At 33.4% G+C, this 24,181-nt stretch overlaps 1 protein-coding gene across 1 annotated transcript; it reads left to right on the forward strand.

The window, feature by feature from the left end:
- Window positions 1-21,942: 21,942 nt before the first annotated feature.
- LOC149815751 (uncharacterized) lies at window positions 21,943-23,934 on the forward strand. The gene has a single exon (XM_089990624.1). It carries the CDS (start codon window positions 21,943-21,945, stop codon window positions 23,932-23,934), a length of 1,992 nt encoding a protein of 663 aa, XP_089846750.1.
- The last annotated feature ends 247 nt before the right edge of the window (window positions 23,935-24,181 follow it).

The following is a 24,181-nucleotide window of genomic DNA, read 5'->3' on the forward strand; positions in this document are numbered from 1 at the left end:
ACTCCAAAGCTTTAAGATAATTGAGAAAGGAGCTAGATAGATAGTGGAGAATGGAAGGAACATTGATTTCTGATTGGATCATTGGGTCAACCAATTTCATTTATTTGGTGCCCTCAACATGCTCCCAAGACTGTCGTCACATTGAGATTTGGTAGTAGATGGATGGTCGATTACACAAGTATTAGTTTTGGTAAAAGGTGAATGCTATGCAGAAGCAAAGAGGAGTCTTTAGATCACTTTTCAATCTTTTTCCAAAGTGCAATATAGATTTGATGCAAGGTTGTTTGATACTTGAGAAGATGAAAGATCTCGTCATAGTGTCTATGTAACACCCCAAAGTTTTATCGAAAATTTTGAAGAATTTTTGTTTTCTTTCAAACACAGCGAAATAGTATAATAGAAGATATGTAACTTTGGGCGAGTTACAATCATAGTGACAAACGTTTTTATCGGCAATTTCTTGTTTTTCAAAAAACTCGCAAGAAATTGAAAAAATTCCATACATCTCGCATTTTTTTGGCAAAATCTCGGCAATAAAAAATTTAATTTAAATATATAAAAATTATTTTTATAAGAAAATATTAATAAAAAACATTTAAAAATAAAAATGCATGATTTTTTTTTGTGATAAATATCCATTTAAAACATAAATATCACATTTAAATCATGATATTTATGTTTTTTCATAATTCTCGTGATATTTTGAAAATCTTGCGAGAATTTGCCATTTTGAACTTTCAGGCAATTTCTCGCAATATTATCGCAAGATTTTCATAAATCTCGCAATATTTGTCACTATGGTTACAATAACACAACTACACACACCATTGTGTTTAGAGAACTTAATAAAGGAATTAATGCAAATCAATACTCAATTAAATTCAGAGTTTATATGTCTCAACAAAATCTAACTTAATTAGAAACATCACAAAAAGAAGCTAGATTTTCTGAGAAAGTAGAATGATAATGATCCATCTGATGCTGTCGAGCAACCCACTATCACACCAGCTCATGCATTATCTAAAAAATATTAAAGTAGGAAGCATTAATCTACAATTCCAGTAGGATACACCAAAACACATAAACATGAATATAATCCAAATACAAGAGATAAGTATTGGTACATTTTCAGATAAATGACTAAATCATGCAACACATTATATCAAGATAAGCACAATTTATACTTTCTCCATTAATCATGTTTGCAGTCAAATTTTAAAACAATTATTTCACAATGCATAAATTCAAAGTAAACAAATAATTCATCTTAAACCTTACAATCATGCATTGATTGTAGTAATGCCAGTGATTCAATACTTAATGTTTTGTTTCTCTTTTCTAGCCCTAAAGGGTACACACTCAGGGTTTCTAACTCTGATTCATCAAATCTAATGAGGTGTATGTTATGCCATGTAATTTATTAGCCTCATTGATTAGAAGAATTTACCAACTTTCTTTGAAGTTTTCCACTAAAGCGGTATGTGATCGAAAAAACTTTTAATGGTCTATATGCAATCGATTTCTACTCTATAGATATTCGGGACATACCACCTAGCCCACACAGTAGTCAAGCCTCCTATGACCAATGATTGGGGACCAACAAAAATGCCTACCTCTCCAAAGTAACAACGGTCGACCGATCGAGTGCACCACCGCCCTCTCTAAAGTGATCCTGGGTTTAAATGGGTCATTAGATGTTATTTAACATTAGATTCATAAATTAATTTCAAGTGCTCTTAGCACACAAACTCACCGGTCCAAGCTCCACTCGAGGAATCTCCATAAGACAAGGTTGTTTTAACCCATTCAAACTACTCACAATTCAAACCCCATCTCTGGATAACCTTGAGCATGACCTCTTTGAGGCAATTATATGATTATGTGCATGTATGTCTAGTCTTTTCATTTCTCGGTGCTCTACATGCACTCATGGGTCTCATCAAACTCAGGCTTACTCGTGAGTTATATTCATGCTCATATCATACATTCATTATCATCAAGTTTACCCCATATCATATGCTTACATAAAGGTTGCATGCATAATCTAGTCATGTTTATGCTTCATTCACAAAATAGCACGTGCATTCAATTATTTCTCACTGATCATGCCTCATTATGCATAATGCACATTATCGTATATAACACATAAATTCTTGACATTCATGATTCAACATGAAGAGCATTCAGTTAACATGCATATCATATCACAAATCATGTTGAATAATGCATGAAACATCTAGGCACCAACACATGTTAATTGTGTAATTTGGATCCCTGTTTATCTAATTTTGGAAAAGCCACCAAAAATCATGGAAACCATTTTTAGTTTTCAAAATTTAACTGGGTTGCCCCAACATGTCAGAAAAATAACCCAAAAAGCAAAACTTTAAAATCATTTGTAACAAAATTCTGAAAATTCTATAATTGAACCCTGTTCTAAAAAACTATATGACAGATCCTGTCAACTGCAGAAATTTATCTTAACTTGGAAAAATTCTTGGGATTTACTTTATACTCTTTTGACAAAATTCTTTTTACAAAATCTTCTTATATGTATTGTCTTCCACTCAGATTTTTCAGAATTTATTTTAAATAGTTTTGATTAGGTTTCTAGATATTTCAAAACAATTGGTTGAGATAGTCCTGTAGACAGGGCAGAAAACATATGCTCTGTTGTAATGAATATTTCACCCTCAAAATTGACTCAAATGGGATAGAGTAAGATTATAAAATCAAGCCTCGGATGTGTGAAACACTCTAGTATTTTGTTTTTATTTATTGCATTCGTATTTCCAAATATATAGATTTTTTTCTGAAACTGGTCAGGTAAAAAATAAGAACAGAATATCAGAGATTTCAAACTTATAAGGCATTCATTAAGAAATATTAAAGATGATATTAAAACCTGGTCAACTATGATTACAAATGTTCTAAACATATTTACAATACCCTACAATAAATATTTATGCATGTTTGTGCTAAACAATATTAAAACATTGGCATCCATCATTCAATATCATATTTCATTCATGAAGTTATTCAAACAAATTTGACTCTTTTCATTAATCACATTAAACCTAATCAATACATTAAATCATGGTTTACATATGTACTAGCATGATGATTAACCATACTAACATTATTTAAACTAACTATTTATGCTCATATTAGTCTAACTTAATCCTAAAACATAAAACCCTTGCATCAATTTTGCTTAATCATTTCTACAAAACGGTATTACATAATTGAACATAGATCTAAGCTTATACAAATTCAAGAATTTAGAACTTATAATTGCATCATTCTAATCTAATAATCAAACATTAAACATGCTGAAATTAATCAAGATCTACCGAAATAAATAAAATATAAGCCTCTCTTAACCAATTTTTATTTAGAAGCTGAAAAGTGTCTGGTTTTGCAAACCCATTTTTTTCAAAGTTTTTGTGGCAACATGAATTCATCAAAACTATTTGTTAGAGTGAAAAACAACTTTAAATGGGTGTTTTCAGGTCTGATTGATATTGTTTCAGATCTGAAAATTGATCATATGCATAACTCATGTGTTTTGATCAATCTATGTCTACGTGATTGATGCACCTACCTCGTGCATGTTTATGAATCGGCTAAATGCTTTGTCTCTCGTCTTAAATTCGAAAGAATGCCTCTAATCTTTGGCTAAAATTCTAATGGTTGCTGGACTAGCCCCTCCACACTTGGGAAGTTAGAGGAAAAAAGTGGAAAAAGAGAATAGAAAAGACTAGGAGGCATTTTTGCCTAACCTAGAAGGAAAAAAAAGTAAAGAAGAAAATAAAAAGAAGAGAGAGAGGTGAAGAAAGGAATAAAGAGAGAGAGAGAAGCAAGAGGCTTGGACTTCCCCTCTTGTTTCCTCTTCTCCTTGTTTCCATAAAAAAAACTCGAACTTGATTTCCAAAAGTTTCTATTTTACATTTTTTTTACTTTTATTTCTTCCTTTCTTTCTATTTTCTTTCTTTATTGTATTCCTATTTTTCTTTACTCAAGGAGATAGGGACGTCCCATGGGGTCCCCTACCTTCCTTTTCTTTCTTACACTATGTATTACATATTTATAATATGCAGCATACTATATATATATGTATATCATATACTACAACTTATGTCATTATTATTTTCTCTATCTTGCTATTTTTATGGGATTTCAAAAGGGATTAAAAAAAATTAAAACAAAAATCCAGCCAAGTGGATGTGGGCCCACCTAAGGGGGGTGTCCCACCCTCTTGGGTTAGCTTAACTAAGTACTTAATTAATTGTTTATTTTATTGACTAAATTTTTTAATTTCTAATTTGGATTCTAGATTTATTTTAAATCTTAGATTTCCTACCAAATTCAAATCTGAATGATTTTCAAACTTAATTTGGATCCAACTCTACACACCATATTTGAATTCACTTGTAAATAATTTCAAATCTAAAACATTCAATTTCTATTTAAGTCCTAATTTTCATGAAATTAACCTTGAGTAAAATTTGACTTTTATGTTAACTTTTAGTTAAAATCCTAACTCACTTGACATTAATTTCTGAGTTAACAAATATATTCAATTTTAATCTCAATGCATATTTGAAGACCTAAAAATTCATAAAAAATACATAAATCATTTTTATTATTAAAATAATAGCCAAAAAATTATGGGTATTACAGTCTCCGAGAATCATTGTGGCGGCGGAGCAAGAACAGGTTCAAAGATAAAGTTTTTAATCATTGTTGGTTGATAGTTTTTCAATATGTACTAAAATGTTTAGGAATTCTTGTATCTCCAACTCAATATACTTGAAACTTTGTTTTAAATGAAGTGATGTAGAATGTTTTACGTATAGGTGATTGTTGGCTATAATGTGATCATCAGGAATTAACTATAATCTAGGAGGTGGGAGGCTCTAAAAGAAGGGTGGTTGAAGATAAATGTGGTTTCTATTTGTAACTTGAATTAAAAAGTGGGCATCACAATTCAGAATTCTGAGGAACAATCTTTTCATTGGTGTATTAATTTGCCTTAGTCGAGGGACTGTAAGAGAGTGGACAGTTTGAAAGCATATTTTGATTCTCAGTCCCTATTCTAGTGAAGTTATATTAAAATCATCAAGAAGAGATATTTTTATAGTTTAAAACCAAGTACTTGATGGTGGTGAGAATCCAATAATGGTAGAATCTAAAGTGGCCTGGTGATCAAAGAATACAATTTCATTGTAAGGAGTCTTACTAGACTAGAATCAATTCATGTTGATCATATTTAGAAGGATATAAACCTCTATATTGGTTCCCTTCTTTATCTGAAATGTAACTAAGCGTTTTTAGTTTTATATTCAATATAGATAAAACTTACATGGTGTCTGGTTTTTCAAGCGACAACTTACATGGTGCATGGTTTTTTTAGGCGACAACTTACACGATGCCTAACTTTTCTATGACACTTGACTATTTCTGGTGACATTTGCATCCCACCTAATTTTTTTAGGCAACAACTTAGACAAATGGTTTTTTTCAAGAGACAACTTACATGGCACCTAATTTTTTCAAGCGATGACTTACATGGTGTTTGATTTTTTCAAGCGACATTTACATGGTGCCTAATTTTTCAAGTGACAACTTTGGCATGTGGTTTGACCAAGGCATCTATCTTTTTTGGTGCCAAAGGGCAAAATCATCAAGAAAAAATCAAGCTTCTAGATTTGACATATCTTGAGTAGTGAATTCGCCATGTTTGATATATTCTCTAGTCTCATCCAAAACACAATAGTGTCAAAAGTAAGTGCCATTTATATCATTGTTAGAAAAAATACACAACTAAGGGTAAGTTTCTTATTTTGCAAGTCTTATTTCAAGACACAAAAACGAAGTGAGGTGCAATCATTTGCTCTATAATTCTTACTTAATAACACCCAATAGAGGTGAAAGATTTTTCTTCTATTATTCTTGCTTTGGTCGAGACTAAAGAAATATGACAAACATGACCAATTCACAACTCAAAATATGTCAAACATGGTCATAATTTTTATTTACAATTTTACTTTTTGTCACCTAAACAAGTTGGATACCTTGGTTATCACCTAAAAAAATCAGGCACCATGTAAGTTGTCTCTTAAAAAAATTATGCACCATGATTTCGATTGAACAAAAGGGCTCAAGAAAACAATAAAATGACCATGTTTGTTGTATCTTCTAGTTTGTTGTCACTTATGACATTTGTAATAAAATTTAGTGTCATCTATTTCATTGTTTGTTTATTCTATAATTTGTACTTAAAAAATACATAGTTGTTTGATATAAAAAAATGTTTCTTATTAGGTTTTGTTTAGGATATAATAATTAAGCAAATTTAATGGAAATGAGTTGGCGTGAACTAAAGAAATGAATTTGAAAAGAATTAGTAAAATATATCTTGTTTGATAGCATCTTTATTTCTCTCAAGTAATCAAGTTACACAATTCTCTTTGATTCTTTATCTTGTCTATATACAAATCTTTCAACATGTAGAATGAAAGGCTATATATATATAACAAATAGTGTAGATAAAGTTGGTAATAGTAGGATTTACTATCGTTATTTACTAGTTGAATGTTTTCCATTCAACTATATTTTTTTAGGAATAAGGATTTGATAAAATATCTTCTTTTCTTTCTATGAAGGAAACCAATATGGAGAAACGAAAAAAAAAATGGCAAGCATGCACTACCTACCAATTTTCATGAATCTGACAATTTTTCTTTCTCAAATAGGTTAAATCGCAGTTCACATTAATTATTTTTACCCGGTTAGTATTATTTCTCTTTGGTTACCACATTCCAAACAAACTTTTATTTAGTTGTAAAAAATACTCTCTTTATAACCATTTCTTAGAGCACTTAGACAAATAAAAACTTTGGTTTGGGTTTTACAAAATTATTGTAATTAAACCACATCTGTGTAGATCAGCATATTATATGTTATCATTGAGAAAAAGCGGAAAACAAGTTTCTCCATCTTTTGCTTTGATATAGTGGGCGCTAAATCCCATAAATATGGAGAACCATGATTTATATGTAATTTGGATCAATGTTCAGGTTCATATCAATGTCATGGAGTTCATTTAATGGATCAAAGAAGCCAGTCAAAGTTTTACATATATATAGTAAAATTTGGTTGAAATTATCTCCTTATTCAGGAGGTAAAAAAGGATTCAAAAACCAAAATGAACATAGTTGATAAAGCCTATAAAAAATGGACTACAATAATTTTTAAGTATTTACCTTTTTCAATTACTAGTTGGATCCTACTTTTTTTCCATTAATACAAATAAGTGTTCGTTGTACCAAACATAAATAGGAGAGTTTTTTTAAGATATCAACACTCTACTTTCAATTTTCTCAAATTGCATTGCCCGTTCTTTTTATTTTAACCTAATTTGAGCTTATTAGAAGAAGAATTTTCTCCTTTCCTAGTTTTCGGTCATGGTGTGAAAAAAACCTAGCACTTCATAAAAACCCATCATTGTCCATCTCTGCCAATTATTTTCGTCGAACGTTGCTTGATGTTTGCTATCGAAGAGGTAAGCTAGTTGTTAGATGTGTGTGTGTGTAATTTTTTTGTCGAAGTTAGTTGATGATTCTCATACAATTCAAGCCCTATATGCCTAATTTTAGTAGATCACTTTAGTTGTATATGATACTTTGAGTTACCACAATGCACCAATCAAAGCCAATTGGTTATTTGAGGGTGAAGTGGTTTGTTTGGAAGATGTAGACCAAGTGTTTGATAAAATGATCAAATGAAATGTTGAGTCTCCTACTACATTGTATATGGACAAAGTAAATTTGAACAACATGGTAAGCAATTCTTTGAATGTTCGATCATTATTTAACAAAATTACGAGGAATGAAAAGTTGCAAGCCAATTGTGTGTTAGAAAAGTTGAAATAGACACATCTAATGGTATGGTTAGCATGTTCTGCATCAATTTTGGTTGCTTTACTGTTTGCCTTTTTTTTGTATTTATGTTTGCAAAACAAACTTTTTGAGTTGAGAACTTAGATTTATAGAATGGATCTTAAGTTAGGAATGAGAGGATAGACTTGATTGTAAGACAACAGTTTCCTCATGTAGTAAAAAGTTTTTGAGTGGGCCATGTAAGGCAGGGTGGTTGTGGGGCCCTATTGGGTTTTTCCCGTTTGGGGAAAGGTTTTCTATCATAAAAAATTGTGTTTTTAGGTAAAAAATAACATAATCCAAGTCTTATTTGGACCATAGTTACCAAAAGCTTCTTACTATATGAAGAAGCTCGTTTAGGAAGCGACAAGACTCGTCGCTTCTCTGAAAGGAAAAGAAGCTTTCAAAATATAGAAAACTCATTTCCCTTCCTCTTTGTTTTCCAAATTGATTTCCTTTTGCTTCCTTTGTGTTTTCTTATTGCTTTATGTCCCTTTTCTTTCTTCATGTATTTTTAATCATAAAAAAATATAATTTTTTCAACAAGCTTGTATATTGATTTTATATTATTTTATATTTGTGTTTATGTCATTTGTTAGTTACTTTTGCACACATTTCATGTTACTTTATATGTGTTTTCTTTTTGTTCTTCATGTGCTTGTATAATCGCTTCATGTGTCACTAGAATATGAGAACTAATGTGTGGACCATAATTTTTATGATTTTTTTATTCTTTTCTCTTGAATCTAACTATACGAATGTGATCTACATGATTGGTATGATTTCATAACAACACTCTCTTGAATCATTTGATTTTGATGCATAAGTGAGATTTTTTAAAACTTTAAAATCAATGACTTATATTCTTTATAAATATTTAAGCATTCAAAAATCATATTTTTTTCATCAAAAATGCATGATCCAATGGTTGATTCCTAGCAAATTCACCATGACAAGCACATCCACATGGTTGGATTTACAAAAAAAAAAGTGTTGGAAATGCTCATATTTCCAGTTCTCATATTTTGGTTCTCATATTCTAGTGATTCATCGCTTCACAATCTTATCAAGCCTTCTACTTTATACAACATGTAATCACTTGATTTCTTATTTTTGCTTCACACATTGCTCATTATATCTTTTGTTTCCTGAAGGTTCGATTAAATAAAAACCAAACAATCTGACTTTGTTCGTGTATTTACTAAAATTTTTAATTTCTAATTTGGATTCTAGATTTATTTTAAATCTTAGATTTTATACCAAATTCAAATCTGAATGGTTTTCAAGCTTAATTTGAATCCAAATCTACACACCATATCCAAATTCACTTGTAATTAATTTCAAATCTAAAAAATTCAATATATATTTAAAACCTAATTTTCATGAAATTAACCCTGAGTTAAATTTGAATTTTATTTTAACTTTTAGTTAAAATCCTAACTCACTTGACATTAATTTTTGAGTTAATAAACATAATCAATTCTAATCCCAATGCATATTTGAATACCTAAAAATCCATCAATAAGACATAAAATCATTTTTATTATTAAAATAATTGCCAAAAAAATATGGGTATTATAGTCTATGAGAATCATTACGGTGGCGAAGTACGAACAAGTTCAAAGATAAAGTTTTTAATCAATGTTGGTTGATAGTTGTTTAATATGTACTAAAATGTTTAGGAATGCTTGTATCTCCAACTCGTTATAGTTGAAAGCTTTGTTTTAAATGAAGTGATGTGGAATGTTTTACGTGTGTAGGTGAATGTTGGCTATAATGTGATGATCAAGAATTAACTATAATCTTGATGGTGGGAGGCCCTAAAAGAATGGTGGTTGAACATAAATGTGGTTTATATTTGTCACTTGAATTAAAAAGTGGGCATCACAATTCAGAATTTTGAGGAACAATCTTTTCATTGGTGTATTAGTTTGCCTTAGTCGAGGGATTGTAAGAGAGTGGATAGTTTGAAAGCATATTTTGAGTCTCAGTCCCTAATCTAGTAAAGTTATATTAAAATCATCAAGAAGAGATATTTTTATAGTTTAAAACCAAGTACTTGATGGTGGTGAGAAATCCAATAATGGTAGAATCTAAAGTGGCCTGGTGATCAAAGAATACAATTTCACTGTAAGGAGTCTTACTAGACTAGAATAAGTTCATGTTGATCATATTTAGATGGATATAAACCTCTATATTGGTTCCCTTCTTTATCTGTGTAAAACACAAAAAATTTAATGAATTCTCAATGAGATAAAAATGTGCATTTGTGTGAAATAATATGATTTTGTCAAATTCAATGCAATTCCAATGCATACGGGTTAGTTAGTGCGAATCTGATAAAGAATACTCAAATTTAGACTCAGATTCGGACCTCAGTGAGATCTGAAGATCCGACCCGGCTTATGAGATTATTTCGAAGAATTCGAATACTCCAGAAATATAGCATGAGATACGAAGCATATTACATGTAAGTTAGTGCAGGGACAAGAAGAATCAAGAAAGCCCGCATGGAAACACGAAAATCCGCCGAATAGGAAAACGTCCAGAGTAAGCATATGGGAATTAATTATGCAAAATCAAACAACAAGTGGTGAATGGGTATTGTGGTAGGACCTACTGTTGTATGGAGCTGCAACCCCAGTCAAAAAACCGAAAATGGGCCTAGACGAGTTTAAAGAAAATAAAAATCACACCACTTGCAATGAAATGCAACATAGTGCAGTGGTGGGGTTCGTTGTCTCTTTAGGGACTGACCTCAGTTCGAAACCTCCCAATGCAACGGCTTTTTGCACGATGTCGATGTGAACCTTTTTCAAAAAAAGGAGAAAATGTGGGGCTAAAAGCTCCTACATTTTAGCCATTTCAAAGAGCAAGTGGTAACGTGGGATACCACTTGCTGAAAAATTTCAATAGGTAAAGATATTTTCCTCACTTTTCCATGTTTTGAGGGGAATCCCACCACAAGTGGAGGAAAGGTACCACATAAATGAGAAAAAAAATTAGTTAAAAGAACAAATGTTCAAAATAGGGGAGGGGCAACATGGAAAGTGAGAGAAAAAAAATTGTGGGTGATGGGGACGGTTTCATGTGTTTCAAATTTTTTTGAAACTAACCTAATTTGAGGGAGCCAAAATAAGGAGGAGCACTCTTAGCAAATCGTGAATCCACGATTTTGCTCTCTCTCTCTCTCTCTCTCTCTCTCTCTCTCTCTCTCTCTCTCTCTCTCTCTCTCTCTAAGCCACCATTGTGGATGCGGGAAGCTCTCTTCTTCACCTTACGTGGAGCTCCAACCGAAGAAGAAAGCTTCATCTTCATCGGCTCAATCTTCCAAATAAGGTAAGGGGTCTTATGTTCGTGTGTGTGTGCTAGGTGCCCTGTAGCACAAATACACTGCAGCACCTTCGATTTTTTTTCCTCATTAACGGCATCATCTATATTGTTGGTGCTTAGTGTCATAAGACACACTCATGTATGGGTTAAACCATCTATTTGCCTATACGATGATACATAGAGGTTCAGCCAATAACCTTCGCCATGGTTGATGCAGAGGTCTCGTGGTACTTCTGCAAGTGAGCACACGGTCCAGTGTCTGGCTGCGTACCACCATTAAAATTGTTCATGGTGGAGGCGAGATTGGTCATTTCGCAGCACCCGAAACAACGGGTTGGTACTTGCGATGATCAAATCTTGTATCAGAGGATATAGTACTGCCTAACCACACTTACTCCAAAAAAGAATCATATAGAAAAGTTGTAAAAAAAATCTTGTCTAGCGGTGGATAATGGAGAATATAAAATATGCAGATCAAGGTATTCGAGATCTGCATATTTATTTAGTCCAAACATAAACCTGCGTGTTCATGTATATCAAATTTCTAAATCAAGTAATGAAAAAAAAGGGAATATATATATATATATATATATATATATATATATATATATATATATATATATATATATATATATATATATATATATATATATATATATATATATATATATGACATTTTCTTTTGTAAAAGCCTGATTAATGATAGACACGCGTAATAGATTTTACATATGTTGGTATTTTGAACAATAATTTTCTTAGCCAGGTGCTTTGATGATGATTCTGCATTTATGAGTCTCCTTAACAACAAATTTTTTTTATGATCATCGGATGTTAAGACTGCATATGCTAACATTCCTAATATTTTTTTTTTGTAGAATGTAGCTTCATGGTAAATCTGGTTTCACGACTAGCACACATATCACAACATATGTCAAAAAGAAAAAAAGAAAGAAAGTCTCTAACTTATTTCTTTGCTGAAGTTTTCATGTTGTAGTTGTGCCTTCATGTTTACCTAACATTTTGATTAAATGTTGTTATGTTAAGCAGAGTTCATCATTTTCTTAAAGAGCATAAGTGTATATGTCGATGATTCACTTACGCATGTCAGTTATTAGATCAGTTCAAATAAAGAATTAGTGGATCAACATTTAATCAATATGTTATATGTGATTAGATGAACCGTGTTATAATTGTAGTATGCTATAGGGTTATTTTAGTTGCAAGTAGATATTAATGAGAAGAAAATTTTTATATGATTTATGTTTGGTTCTTGCCACATATATATTTTATTGTAGCAGCCTTTGTAAAGGCCAATCTGCTGCATATATTTATTACTAATATACATTCTGGTTTAATGGAGTCTAGCACGTAGACATGTTCTTGCTGAATGAACAAGGCCGGACACCCAGCCCACACCCACGCACATAGTCTGTCAATAACATAAAAAAAAATGTGACCATGAGACAGTGATCTATTACCATCAGATTTTTTTCAAGAGTATGCATTATTGCTATGTATTCAGATGTTCGGTTAGTTGATCTGGGAAAAAAATATTACATGCATGACCATGATATAGTTGAAATGAAGTTTTTGTAATATTGTTCTAGACTTCATGCACATTCATTTATTTTGAGTTTATTTTGGTAAACTGGGCATAAGGCTGTGTTAATTTTTATACATGATAGTCATGGTTTGTATTATTCTTATAAATTGTGCATGCACTGATTGGTTTGCATGTGTCAATATCTTCAGTCTCTATTTTTTTTTTTATTCATGTATTGTTGTTTGCTTACTAACTGCATAGATAGTTTCGGTCATTTCATTGATCGATTTGGGAAGGTTCAAGAGGACTAAACCTTAATTCATGTTTGAGGGTTCAGATTGGAATGAACCTCAAACCAATAGTGGTTCTTGGTATTAGATGTTAAAATGTAAAAAAAAATAGGTATATGTATTGTATGCATTAGGTTCATTGCATGATAATCATTTTTGTATTTTAAGCATTTCACGCTTGATGGCTAGTCCTTTATTCTTATTGTAAATTCAAAAGATTCTTTTACATGCATGACCATGATATAGTTGAAATGAAATTTTTTGTAATATCGTTCTGGACTTCATGCACATTCATTTACTTTCAGTTATTTTGATAAATTGGGCATAAGACTGTTGATTTATACATGAAAGTCATGATGAAGGATTATTTTACACTTTGCATGAACAGATGAGTATACATGTGTGAATATTGTAAGTTCTGAAATTTTTGATCCATGTATCGTCGATAGCCGGCCTGATTTCGGTTATCTCACAACCTTGGGTTGATCTATATCAACCGGGTTGTGTGCCGCAGGTTTTGGATTGGTGGCAGCAGTGTCACAGGCCACTGTTGGTGATGATTGGTGGACCCATATGGGTCTGTTGTGACCTGCTGAATTGAATGGTGACGTTGCACCACTAACATTGGTGTAGCAGGGTCAAAAAAAAAAAAACCATTCGGGTGCATGATGGGCCCTGCATACATAGTTGTGGCAGACGGGCTCCTCAACGAGCGCTAGCGATGGTTAGTGTGTCTCGTTGTTGGTATCACTTGACGGTGGTAGCCACACGTCCATGACACGGGCGGGCTCAGGGCAGCCCGATGCAGTGTGTGAAGTCCATGTGACTTCAATAAGAGTGCACATAAAGAAGAGAAAAGAAAAAAAAATGTGCATATACAAGATAAACAAAGCTTGCCATGAGTATGACATTGTTCATGGGTATGAAAGCATACGACATAGCTCAGAAAATAAATGTTTGAATGTGGGCTCTAGGTTGAGCCGAATTCTGAGAAATTTACACATCTTGGTGGTGCTTATGACACCCAAATGGTAAGATGCATACTATATTTTTGAACCCAGTTGCGGGTTCAGGATTTTGGAAATCCCTCGTGGTGCGATGGCTCGCACAAGAAAATAAATGAAAAATAAAAATGTATGCATAAACAAAAAAAAATTATGAGACTTTGGGTATACCTGAAAGACGGTATATGTTACCGGACTCTCTGGGCTCTGGGTACAGCTAAAACACAGTGTATGTTACTGGACCCCTCGTGGTGCGATGGCTCACACAAAAACATAAATGAAAAATATAAATGTATGCATAAATATAAAAATTTTGAGATTCTTAGTATAACTGAAAGACGGTATATGTTACCAGATTCTCTAAGCTCTGGGTACACCTGAAAGATGGTGTATGTTACTAGACCCGTGGTCTACCTTAGAGAGGGTAGATGGTACAAGCTCTGTGGGACAGTTAAGTTTTTATGAGAGCTAGGCGTCTCACCCGGTTCCCAGTCCACGGAGTTAGGGGGGCAGAACTACCAATATGTCTTAGGTGGTAGATCCAAGTCTTCTGCAAAAGTTTCCAGGGTGCATCCTAATTCTAGTTCTAGCTACTGGAGAGTACTCTCTCGGTCACGAACTATCCCCTTTGTATATCTGTACGGCTAGTCATACGAGTTATTAAATAATAGACCCTCGTATGGTCTCGGTCTGATACGATGTCGAATGCCTGTGCGTACCCACAGGGTAAGTAAAAGATAAACATAAAACTTTACTATTTTCTTGTATAGTTTTTGGAGTGCACTTCTTGTAGTTCTTGTAATAATGCTTAGAAATTACAGTAACAAGTGATTCTTGTAAAAAATGTTATTGTATCTGGTATATTTCATCATTGTCTAGTAAAGTAGAAACCATGCTTGTCTTAGTAATAATTTCCTTCTTAGCAAGTTATATTGCTTGAAATTTTATATTAATGATACTTGAAACATGTTGTATATATTTGTACACCAGACACTGAGCACAAGATATAGATACAATGCTTCTTACTTAAACAGGGGACTTTGACCCTTTCTGCATTAATATTTTTCAGGTAGCGAGTAAGTGGAGCGATCGTGGGTGTCACTACGGGAGTAGCCATGGGATCTCATTCTTCAGTGATCGTGTTTAGAACTCTGATTAGTCTAATTATTATTGCATTTATGAGTTGTAATAAATGAATAAATTACTTTATTTAATGAATGAAAAGTCCTTTAGTACTCTCTGTTTTACCCTGTAAATTGCCCGACACTTGAACTGGTCACTTCCGCTATTTCAAAAAAAAAAAATAACCAAAATTTTCTGTCCAAATTGTTAGGTTGTTACAATCTAAATTGTAACTAAGTATTTTTAGTTTTATATTCAATATAGAGAAAACTTACGTGGTGTCTGACTTTTCATGTGACAACATACATGGTGCATGATTTTTTTAGGCGACAACTTACACGATGCTTAACTTTTCTATGGCACTTGATTATTTCAGGTGACATTTACATCCCACCTAATTTTTTTAAGCAACAACTTAGACAAGTGGTTTTTTCAAGAGACAACTTACATGGCACCTAATTTTTTCAAGCGTTGACTTACATGGTGTTTGATTTTTTCAAGCGACATTTACAAGGTGCCTAATTTTTTAGGTGACAACTTAGGCATGTGGTTTGACCAAGGCATCTAACTTTTTAGGTGCCAAAGGGTAAAATCATCAATAAAAAGTCAAGCTTCCAAATTTGGCATATCTTGAGTAGTGAATTGGCCATGTTTAATACATTCTCTAGTCTCATCCAGAACACGGAATGGTGTCAAAAGTAAGTGCCATTTATATCATTGTTAGAAAAAATACACAACTAAGGGTAAGTTTCTTATTTTGCAAGTCTTATTTCAAGACACAAAAACGAAGTGAGGTGCAATCATTTGCTCTATAATTCTTACTTAATAACACTCAATAGAGGTGAAAGATTTTTCTTCTATTATTCTTGCTTTGGTCGAGACTAAAGAAATATGACAAACATGACCAATTCACAACTCAAAATATGTCAAACATGGCCATAATTTTTCTTTATAATTTTACTTTTTGTCACCTAAAAAAGTTGGGTACCTTGGTTATCACCTAAAAAAATCAGGCACCATGTAAGTTGTCTCTTAAAAAAATTATGCACCATGATTTCAATTGAACAAAAGAGCTCAAGAAAACAATAAAATGACTATGTTTGTTGCATCTTCTTGTTTGTTGTCACTTATGACATTTGTAATAAAATTTATTGTCGTCTACATCATTGTTTGTTTAATTTATAATTTGTACTTAAAGAATAAATAGTTGGTTGATATGAAAAACTTTTTCTTATTAGGTTTTGTTTGTGATATAATAATTAAGCAAATTAATGGAAATGAGTTGGTGTAAAATAGAGAAATGAATTTGAAAAGAATTAGTAAAATATATCTTGTTTGATAGCATCTTTATTTCTCTCAAGTAATTAGGTTACTCAATTCTCTTTGATTCTTTATCTTGTCTAAAACAAATCTTTAAACATGTAGAACGAAAGGAATAATATATATATATATATATAACAAATAGTGTAGATAAAGGTTGGTAATAGTAGGATTTACTATCTTTATTTACTGGTTGAAAGTTTGCCATTCAACTATATGTTTTTAGGAACAAGGATTTGATAAAATGTACTCTTTTCTTTATGTGAAGGAAACCAATATAGAGAAAAGAAAAAAAATGACAAGCGTGCACTACCTTCCAATTTTCACGAGTCTGGCAATTTTTCTTTCTCAAATAGATTAAATGGCAGTTCACATGAACTATTTCTACCCGGTTAGTATCATTTCTCTTTGGTTACTACATTCCAAACAAACTTTTATTTAGTTGTTAAAAATACTCTCTTTAAAACCATTTCTTATAGCACTTGGATAAATAAAGACCTTGGTTTGTCTTTTACAAAATTATTGTAATTGAAGCACATCTGTGTAGGGTGGCATATTATATGTTATCATTGAGAAAAGGAGAAAAATGAGTTTCTCCCTCTTTTGCTCTAATATAGTAGGCGCTAAATGCCCTAAATAAGAGAAACCATGATTTAGAATTAATTTGGATCAATGTTCAGGTTCATATCAATGTCATAGAGTTCATTTAATGGATCAAAGAAGCCGGTCAAAGATTTATAAATTATATATAGTAAAATTTGGTTGAAATTATCTCCCTATCTTGGAGTTTAAAGATGATTCAAAAACCAAAATAAACATAGTTGATAAAGTCTATAAAAAATAGACTACATTAATTTTTAAGTATTTACCCTTTTTAATTACTAGTTAGATCCTACTTTTTTTCCATTAGTACAAATAAGGGTTCATTGTACCAAAACATAAATAGGAGAGTTCTTTGAAGATATCAACACTCTACTTTCAATTTTCCCAAATTGCATTGCCCGTTCTTTTTATTTTAACCTAATTTGAGCTTATTAGAAGAAGAATTTTCTCCTTTCCTAGTTTTTTTATCGTAGTGTGAGAAAAGAATGTGAGAAAAACCCAGCATTTCACAAAAACCCATCATTGTCTATCTCTGCCAACTATTTTCATCGAATGTTCCTTGGTGTTTGCTATCGAAGAGGTAACTCAATTGTTGTGTGTGTGTGTGTGTGTGTGTGATTTTTTTGTTGAAGTTAGTTGATGATTCTCATACAATGCAAGCCCTAATTGGCTAATTCTAGTAGATCAGTTTAGTTGTATATGATACTTTGAGTTACCACAATGCACCAATCAAATCCAATTGATTATTTGAGGGTGAAGTGGTTTGTTTGGAAGATGTAGACCAAGTGTTTGATAAAATGATCAAATGAAATGTTGTGTCCCCTACTACATTGTATATGGACAAAGTAAATTTGAACAACATGGTAAGCAATTCTTTGAATGTTCAATCATTATTTAACATAATTATGAAGAATGAAAAGTTGCAAGCCAATTGTGTGTTAGAAAAGTTGAAATAGACACATCTAATGGTATGGTTAGCATGTTCTGCATCAATTTTGGTTGTTTTATTGTTTGCCTTTTTTTTTGTATTTATGTTTGCTCAACAAGCTTTTTGAGTTGAGAACTTAGATTTATAGAATGGATCTTAAGTTAGGAATGAGAGGATAGACTTGATTGTAAGACAACCATTTCCTCATGTAGTAAAAAGCTTTTGAGTGGGCCATGTAAGGCAGGGTGGTTGTGGGGGCCTATTGGGTTTTTCCCGCTTGGGCAAAGGTTTTCTATCATAAAAAAATGGTGTTTTTAGGTAAAAAATAACATAATCCAAGTCTTATTTGGACCATAGTTACCAAAAGCTTCTTACTATATGAAGAAGCTCGTTTAGGAAGCGACAAGACTCGTCGCTTCTCTGAAAGGAAAAGAAGCTTTCAAAATATAGAAAACTCATTGCTCTTTCTCTTTGTTTTCCAAATTGATTTCCTTTTGCTTCCTTAGTGTTTTCTTATTGCTTCTTGTCACTTTTCTTTCTTCTTGTATTTTTAATCATAAAAAATATAATTTTTTCAACGAGCTTGTATATTGATTTTATATTTGTGTTTATGTCATTTGTTAGTTACTTTTGCTCACATTTCATGTTACTTTATATGTGTTTTCTTTTCGTTCTTCATGTACTTGTATAATCGCTTCATGAGTCACTAGAATATGAGAACTAATATGTGAACCGTAATTTTTATGATTTTTTTATTCTTTTCTCTTGAATTTAACTGTAGGAATGTGATCTACGTGCTTGGTATGATTTCATAACAATACACTCTTGAATCATTCGATTTTGATGCATAAGTGAGATTTTTTAAAACTTTAAAATCAATGACTCATATTCATTATAAATATTTAAGCATTCAAAAATCATATTTTTTCTTCAAAAATACACGTTCCAATGGTTGATTCCTAGCAAATTCACCATGCCAAGCACATCCACATGGTTGGATTTACAAAAAAAAAAGTGTTGGAAATGTTCATATTTTTAGTTCTCATATGTTGGTTCTCATATTCTAGAGATTCATCGCTTCACAATCTTATCAAGCTTTCTACTTTATACAACTTTTTATCACTCGATTTCTTGCTTTTGCTTTACACATTGCTTATTGTATCTTTTGTTTCCTAAAGGTTCGATTAAATAAAAACCAAACATTCTGACTTCGTTCGTGTATTTACTAAATTTTTTAATTTCTAATTTGGATTCTAGATTTATTTTAAATCTTAGATTTTATACCAAATTCAAATCTGATTGGTTTTCAAACTTAATATGAATCCAAATCTACACACCATATCTGAATTCACTTGTAATTAATTTCAAATCTAAAAAATTCAATTTCTATTTAAAACCTAATTTTCATGAAATTAACCATGAGTTCAATTTGAATTTTATTTTAACTTTTAGTTAAAATCCTAACACACTTGACATTAATCTCTTAGTTAATAAACATAATCAATTTTAATCTCAATGCATATTTGAATACCTAAAAATTCATAAATAAGACATAAAATCATTTTTATTATTAAAATAATTACCAAAAAATTAATGGTATCACAATCTACTTGAATCATTGTGGTGGCAGAGCAAGAACATGTTCAAAGATAAAGTTTTTAATCATTGTTGGTTGATAGTTTTTTAATATGTACTAAAATATTTAGGAATGCTTGTATCTCCGACTCATTATAGTTGAAAATTTTGTTTTACACTAAGTGATGTGGAATATTTTACGTATAGGTGACTATTGGAATTAACCTTTTTCAATTACTAGTTGGATCCTACTTTCTTTCTATTAGTACAAATAAGGGTTCGATGTACCAAAACATAAATAGGAGAGTTTTTTTTAAATATCAACACTCTACTTTCAATTTTCCCAAATTGCATTGCCCATTCTCTTTATTTTAACCTAATTTGATCATGGTGTGAGAAGAATGTTTGAAAAACCTAGCACTTCACAAAAACCCATCATTGCCTATCTCTACCAACTATTTTCGTCGAACGTTGATTGATGTTTGCTATCAAAGAGGTAAGCCAGTTGTTGTGTGTGTGTGTGATTTTTTTATTGAAGTTAGTTGATGATTCTCATACAATTCAAGCCCTAATTGGCTAATTCTAGTAGATCAATTGAGTTGTATATGATACTTTAAGTTACCACAAGGCATCAATCAAAGCCAATTGGTTATTTGAGGGTGAAGTGGTTTGTTTGGAAGATGTAGACCAAGTGTTTGATAAAATGATCAAATGAAATGTTGTGTCCCCTACTACATTGTTTATGGACAAAGTAAATTTGAATATGTTAAGCAATTCTTTGAATGTTCGATCATTATTTATCGAAATTATGAGGAATGAAAAGGTGCAAGCCAACTGTTTGTTAGAAGAGTTGAAATAGATGCATCTAATGGTATGGTTAGCATGTTTTGCAACAATTTTGGTTGTTTTGTTGTTTGCCTTCTTTTTTTGTATTTATGTTTGCTCAACAAGCTTTTTGTGTTGAGAACTTAGATTTATAGAATGGATCTTGAGTTAGGAATGAGAGGGTAGACTTGATTGTAAGACAACAATTTCCTCATGTAGTAAGATGTTTTTGAGTGGGCCATGTAAGGCAAGGTGGTTGTGGGGCCCTATTGGGTTTTTCCTGCTTGGGCAAAGGTTTTCTATCATAAAAAAATTGGTTTTTTTAGGTAAAAAATAACATAATCCAAGTCTTATTTGGACCATAGTTACTGAAAGTTTCCTACTACATGAAGAAGCTCGTTTAGGAAGCGATAAGACCCGTCGCTTCTTTGAAAGGAAGAGAAGCTTTCAAAATATAAAAAAAAAAATCATTGTTCTTCCTCTTTATTTTTCAAATGGATTTCTTTTTGCTTCTATAGTGTTTTTTTATTGTTTCTTGTCACTTTTCTTTCTTCTTGTATTTTTAATATTAAAAAATTATAGTTTTTTTAATAGGCTTGTATATTGATTTTATATTATTTTATATTTGTGTTTATGTCATTGCTTAGTTACTTTTGCTCACATTTCGTGTTACTTTATTTGTGTTTTCTTTTCATTCTTCGTGTTCTTGTATAATCGCTTCATAAGTCACTAGAATATGACAACTAATGTGTGAACCATAATTTTTATAATTTTTTTATTCTTTTCTCTTGAATCTAACTATAATGCTTGGTATGATTTCGTAACAACACGCTCTTGAATCATTCTATTTTGACGCATAAGTGAGATTTTTTAAAACTTTAAAATTAATGACTCATATTCTTTATAAATATTTAAGCATTAAAAAATCATATTTTTTCATAAAAAAATATACAATCCAATGGTTGATTCTTAGCAAATTCATTATGCCAAGCACATCCACGGTTGAATTTACAAAAAAAAAAAGTATTGAAAATGCTCATATTTCCGGTTCTCATATTTTGGTTCTTATATTTCATCGCAAGCTTTTTACTTTATACAACTTTTTATCACTTTCTTTTGTGCTTTTGCATCACTGATGGCTTATTGTATCTTTTGTTTCCTAATGGTCCGATTAAATAAAAACCAAACAATCTGACTTCGTTCCTGTAAAGGCTTTTGTACCTCCCATCGTCAGGATCAAAATATTAACTGTTTTCCATGATAGGTATATAACAAAAGGACAGAAAAGGGTGAAAAACTGAAATGACCTCTCCTGGCTTCCCTCGGCACGCACACACCATCAGGCGGGAAAACGCAGAAGAGTTGCAGACTTCAAGAGAGAGAGAGAGAGAGAGAGAGAGAGAGAGAGGGTCATCCTCTCACCGTTTGCCTGGCGGGTGGCGTCCGCACCACCACCATGGAATGCAATAGGGAGGATGCCCTCCGAGCTCTGGAGGTAGCAGAGACTAAGCTTCAGAAGCGAGACCTCGAGGGAGCCCGGCGGCTAGCGCAGAAGGCCCAGCGTCTCTTTCCTTCCCTCCCCCGCATTCCCCAAATGCTCACCCTCCTTGACGTCCTCCTCGCTGCCGCCTCCCCCGACCGTAGCTCCAGCGCCGAGCCCGACTGGTACGCAGTCCTCGGCCTCCCCGACTCCTCCGCCTCTCTCTCCCTCATCAAGAAGCAGTACCACGCGATGGCCCTGCTGCTGCATCCGGACAAGAACGCCTCTCACTCTGCCGGCGAGGCGTTCAAGCTCGTCGCTCAGGCGTGGGCGGTGCTCTCGAACGCTTCCGCCCGGGCTGTCTACGATGCCCAGAGGGCCAATCCTCGCATCAAGCCCGCTCGCCACCCTCCCCAGGACGCCCATTCCCCGACGCCTCCGCCACCTACTGATTCCGGTGGTGCTGTGGTGTTCGTGACGACCCATTGTCCCCACTGTAAGAAGGTCTCCGAGGTGATGAAGCGGTTGCTTGGCTTCCTCATTTCGTGCAAGTTTTGCAATAAGCTTTTTGTTGCTGTTAAGAAAAACGCGGACGAGGCGTCTTCTTCGCATAGGGATTCTGATGGACCATTGCCGCGGGATAAGAAGGATTCTTGCTCGGATGGGGTGAAAGATAGTAGCAGCCAAGGTGGAGAACTCAAAGAAAACGTGACAAGGGAGTGTAGCGAAAGCCAGAGTGTGGATATCAAAGGGAATATAACTCCCACCAAGAAAACGCGGTCGAACAGCGACAGCAAGAGCGGGGAAACAGCACAAACTGCGATTCCCACAAGGGGAGTGAAGACGAATAAAGATGGCGAGTGCAAGAAATCTGCAGAAAGTACGATACCCACTAGGGAAATGAAGGTGGGTAAAGATGGCCAGTGCAAGAACTCCACAAGAAATGCAGTGCCCACAAGGGAAACAAAGGCGAGTTTTGATGGCCAATGCGAGAAATCTGCAGAAAATGCAGTGCCCACGACGGGAGGGAGGGTACATTTAGACGGCCAACATGAAAAGGCAGAAGGAGATACAGTACAAACAAGGCGAAAGAAGCCGATGGATGACGACCAGCGTGAAAAATCTGTAGAAGATGTAACGCCTGCGAAAGTAACAGAGGCGGGCAGCAGTTGCTGTGGCAAACGACTTGCAGAAAACACACTAGCGAGGAAGAGAACAAGAGAGAAAGAAAGGGTTGATTATTGTCAATCTAAGAAGAGACAGAAGTCTCAGGGCAGGAAGAGGGCGGCCATGACTGTTCCTAATGCTGACTTTTCTAGTTTTAGTGAACACGTATCTGCAAATCAATTTGAAGAAGGACAGGTCTGGGTTTTATATGACGATGACGATAAGATGCCGCGCTTCTATGCATATATTAAACATGTGGTGTCTAGGCATCCTTTCAAGGTGAAAATTCAATGGCTGGAGGCAAAGACAGATGAGTCTCAAGCTATTGCAGATTGGATTGATGCTGAATTCTACTTGGGTTTTGGAGAATTCAAGCCTGGTGATACTAAGACTGTGAATGGTCTCGAATCGTTCTCCCATCAGATTCATTACTGGGAGAACACAGTGGATGGGAATTTCAGGGTAATGCCCGTTAAAGGAGAGGTTTGGGCTCTTTATAAGGAGTGGAATGCATCATGGAATGGATCAGAACCTTCAGAAGTAGTACATGTATATGAGATGGTTGAGATAGCAGCAGACTTCGATGCAAATGTTGGCTTTGAGGTGATTCCACTTGCCAAATTGAACAATTATGTTTCTGTTTTTCGAAGAGAACAGAGAAGAAAAGTAGTGCCTGTTGATGAAAATCTTAGGTTCTCCCACTCTGTGCCTTTCAAGGAACTTTCTGGTGATGAGGATCGTGGTCTCCAGAGAAACTGTTTACAGCTTGACCCTGCTGCTATAGCAATTGAAAAAAGCTAAGCGGTCCCACATATTATGCCGCTCCATACCATGTTTTGTTGAATGGATATGGTTATATTGTAGATCTTCTAGGCCTAATTTTGTTTATGGTTTTAGATTTTCTTTGGTAAGATGAACTCAATCCAGAATCTCAAGGTTCTGTAACTGAAACTTGAGGTACCTGAAATTGTATACGCAACAGCATTGTTTTGATCGAGGCACCATTTACGGGTCGGTTTTGTTGATACAGCATTTGATGTTTTTCCTT

The sequence above is a fragment of the Nuphar pumila genome, chromosome 15 (assembly GCF_984573655.1).
Source record: "Nuphar pumila chromosome 15, dmNupPumi1.hap1.1, whole genome shotgun sequence".
NCBI lineage: Eukaryota > Viridiplantae > Streptophyta > Magnoliopsida > Nymphaeales > Nymphaeaceae > Nuphar > Nuphar pumila.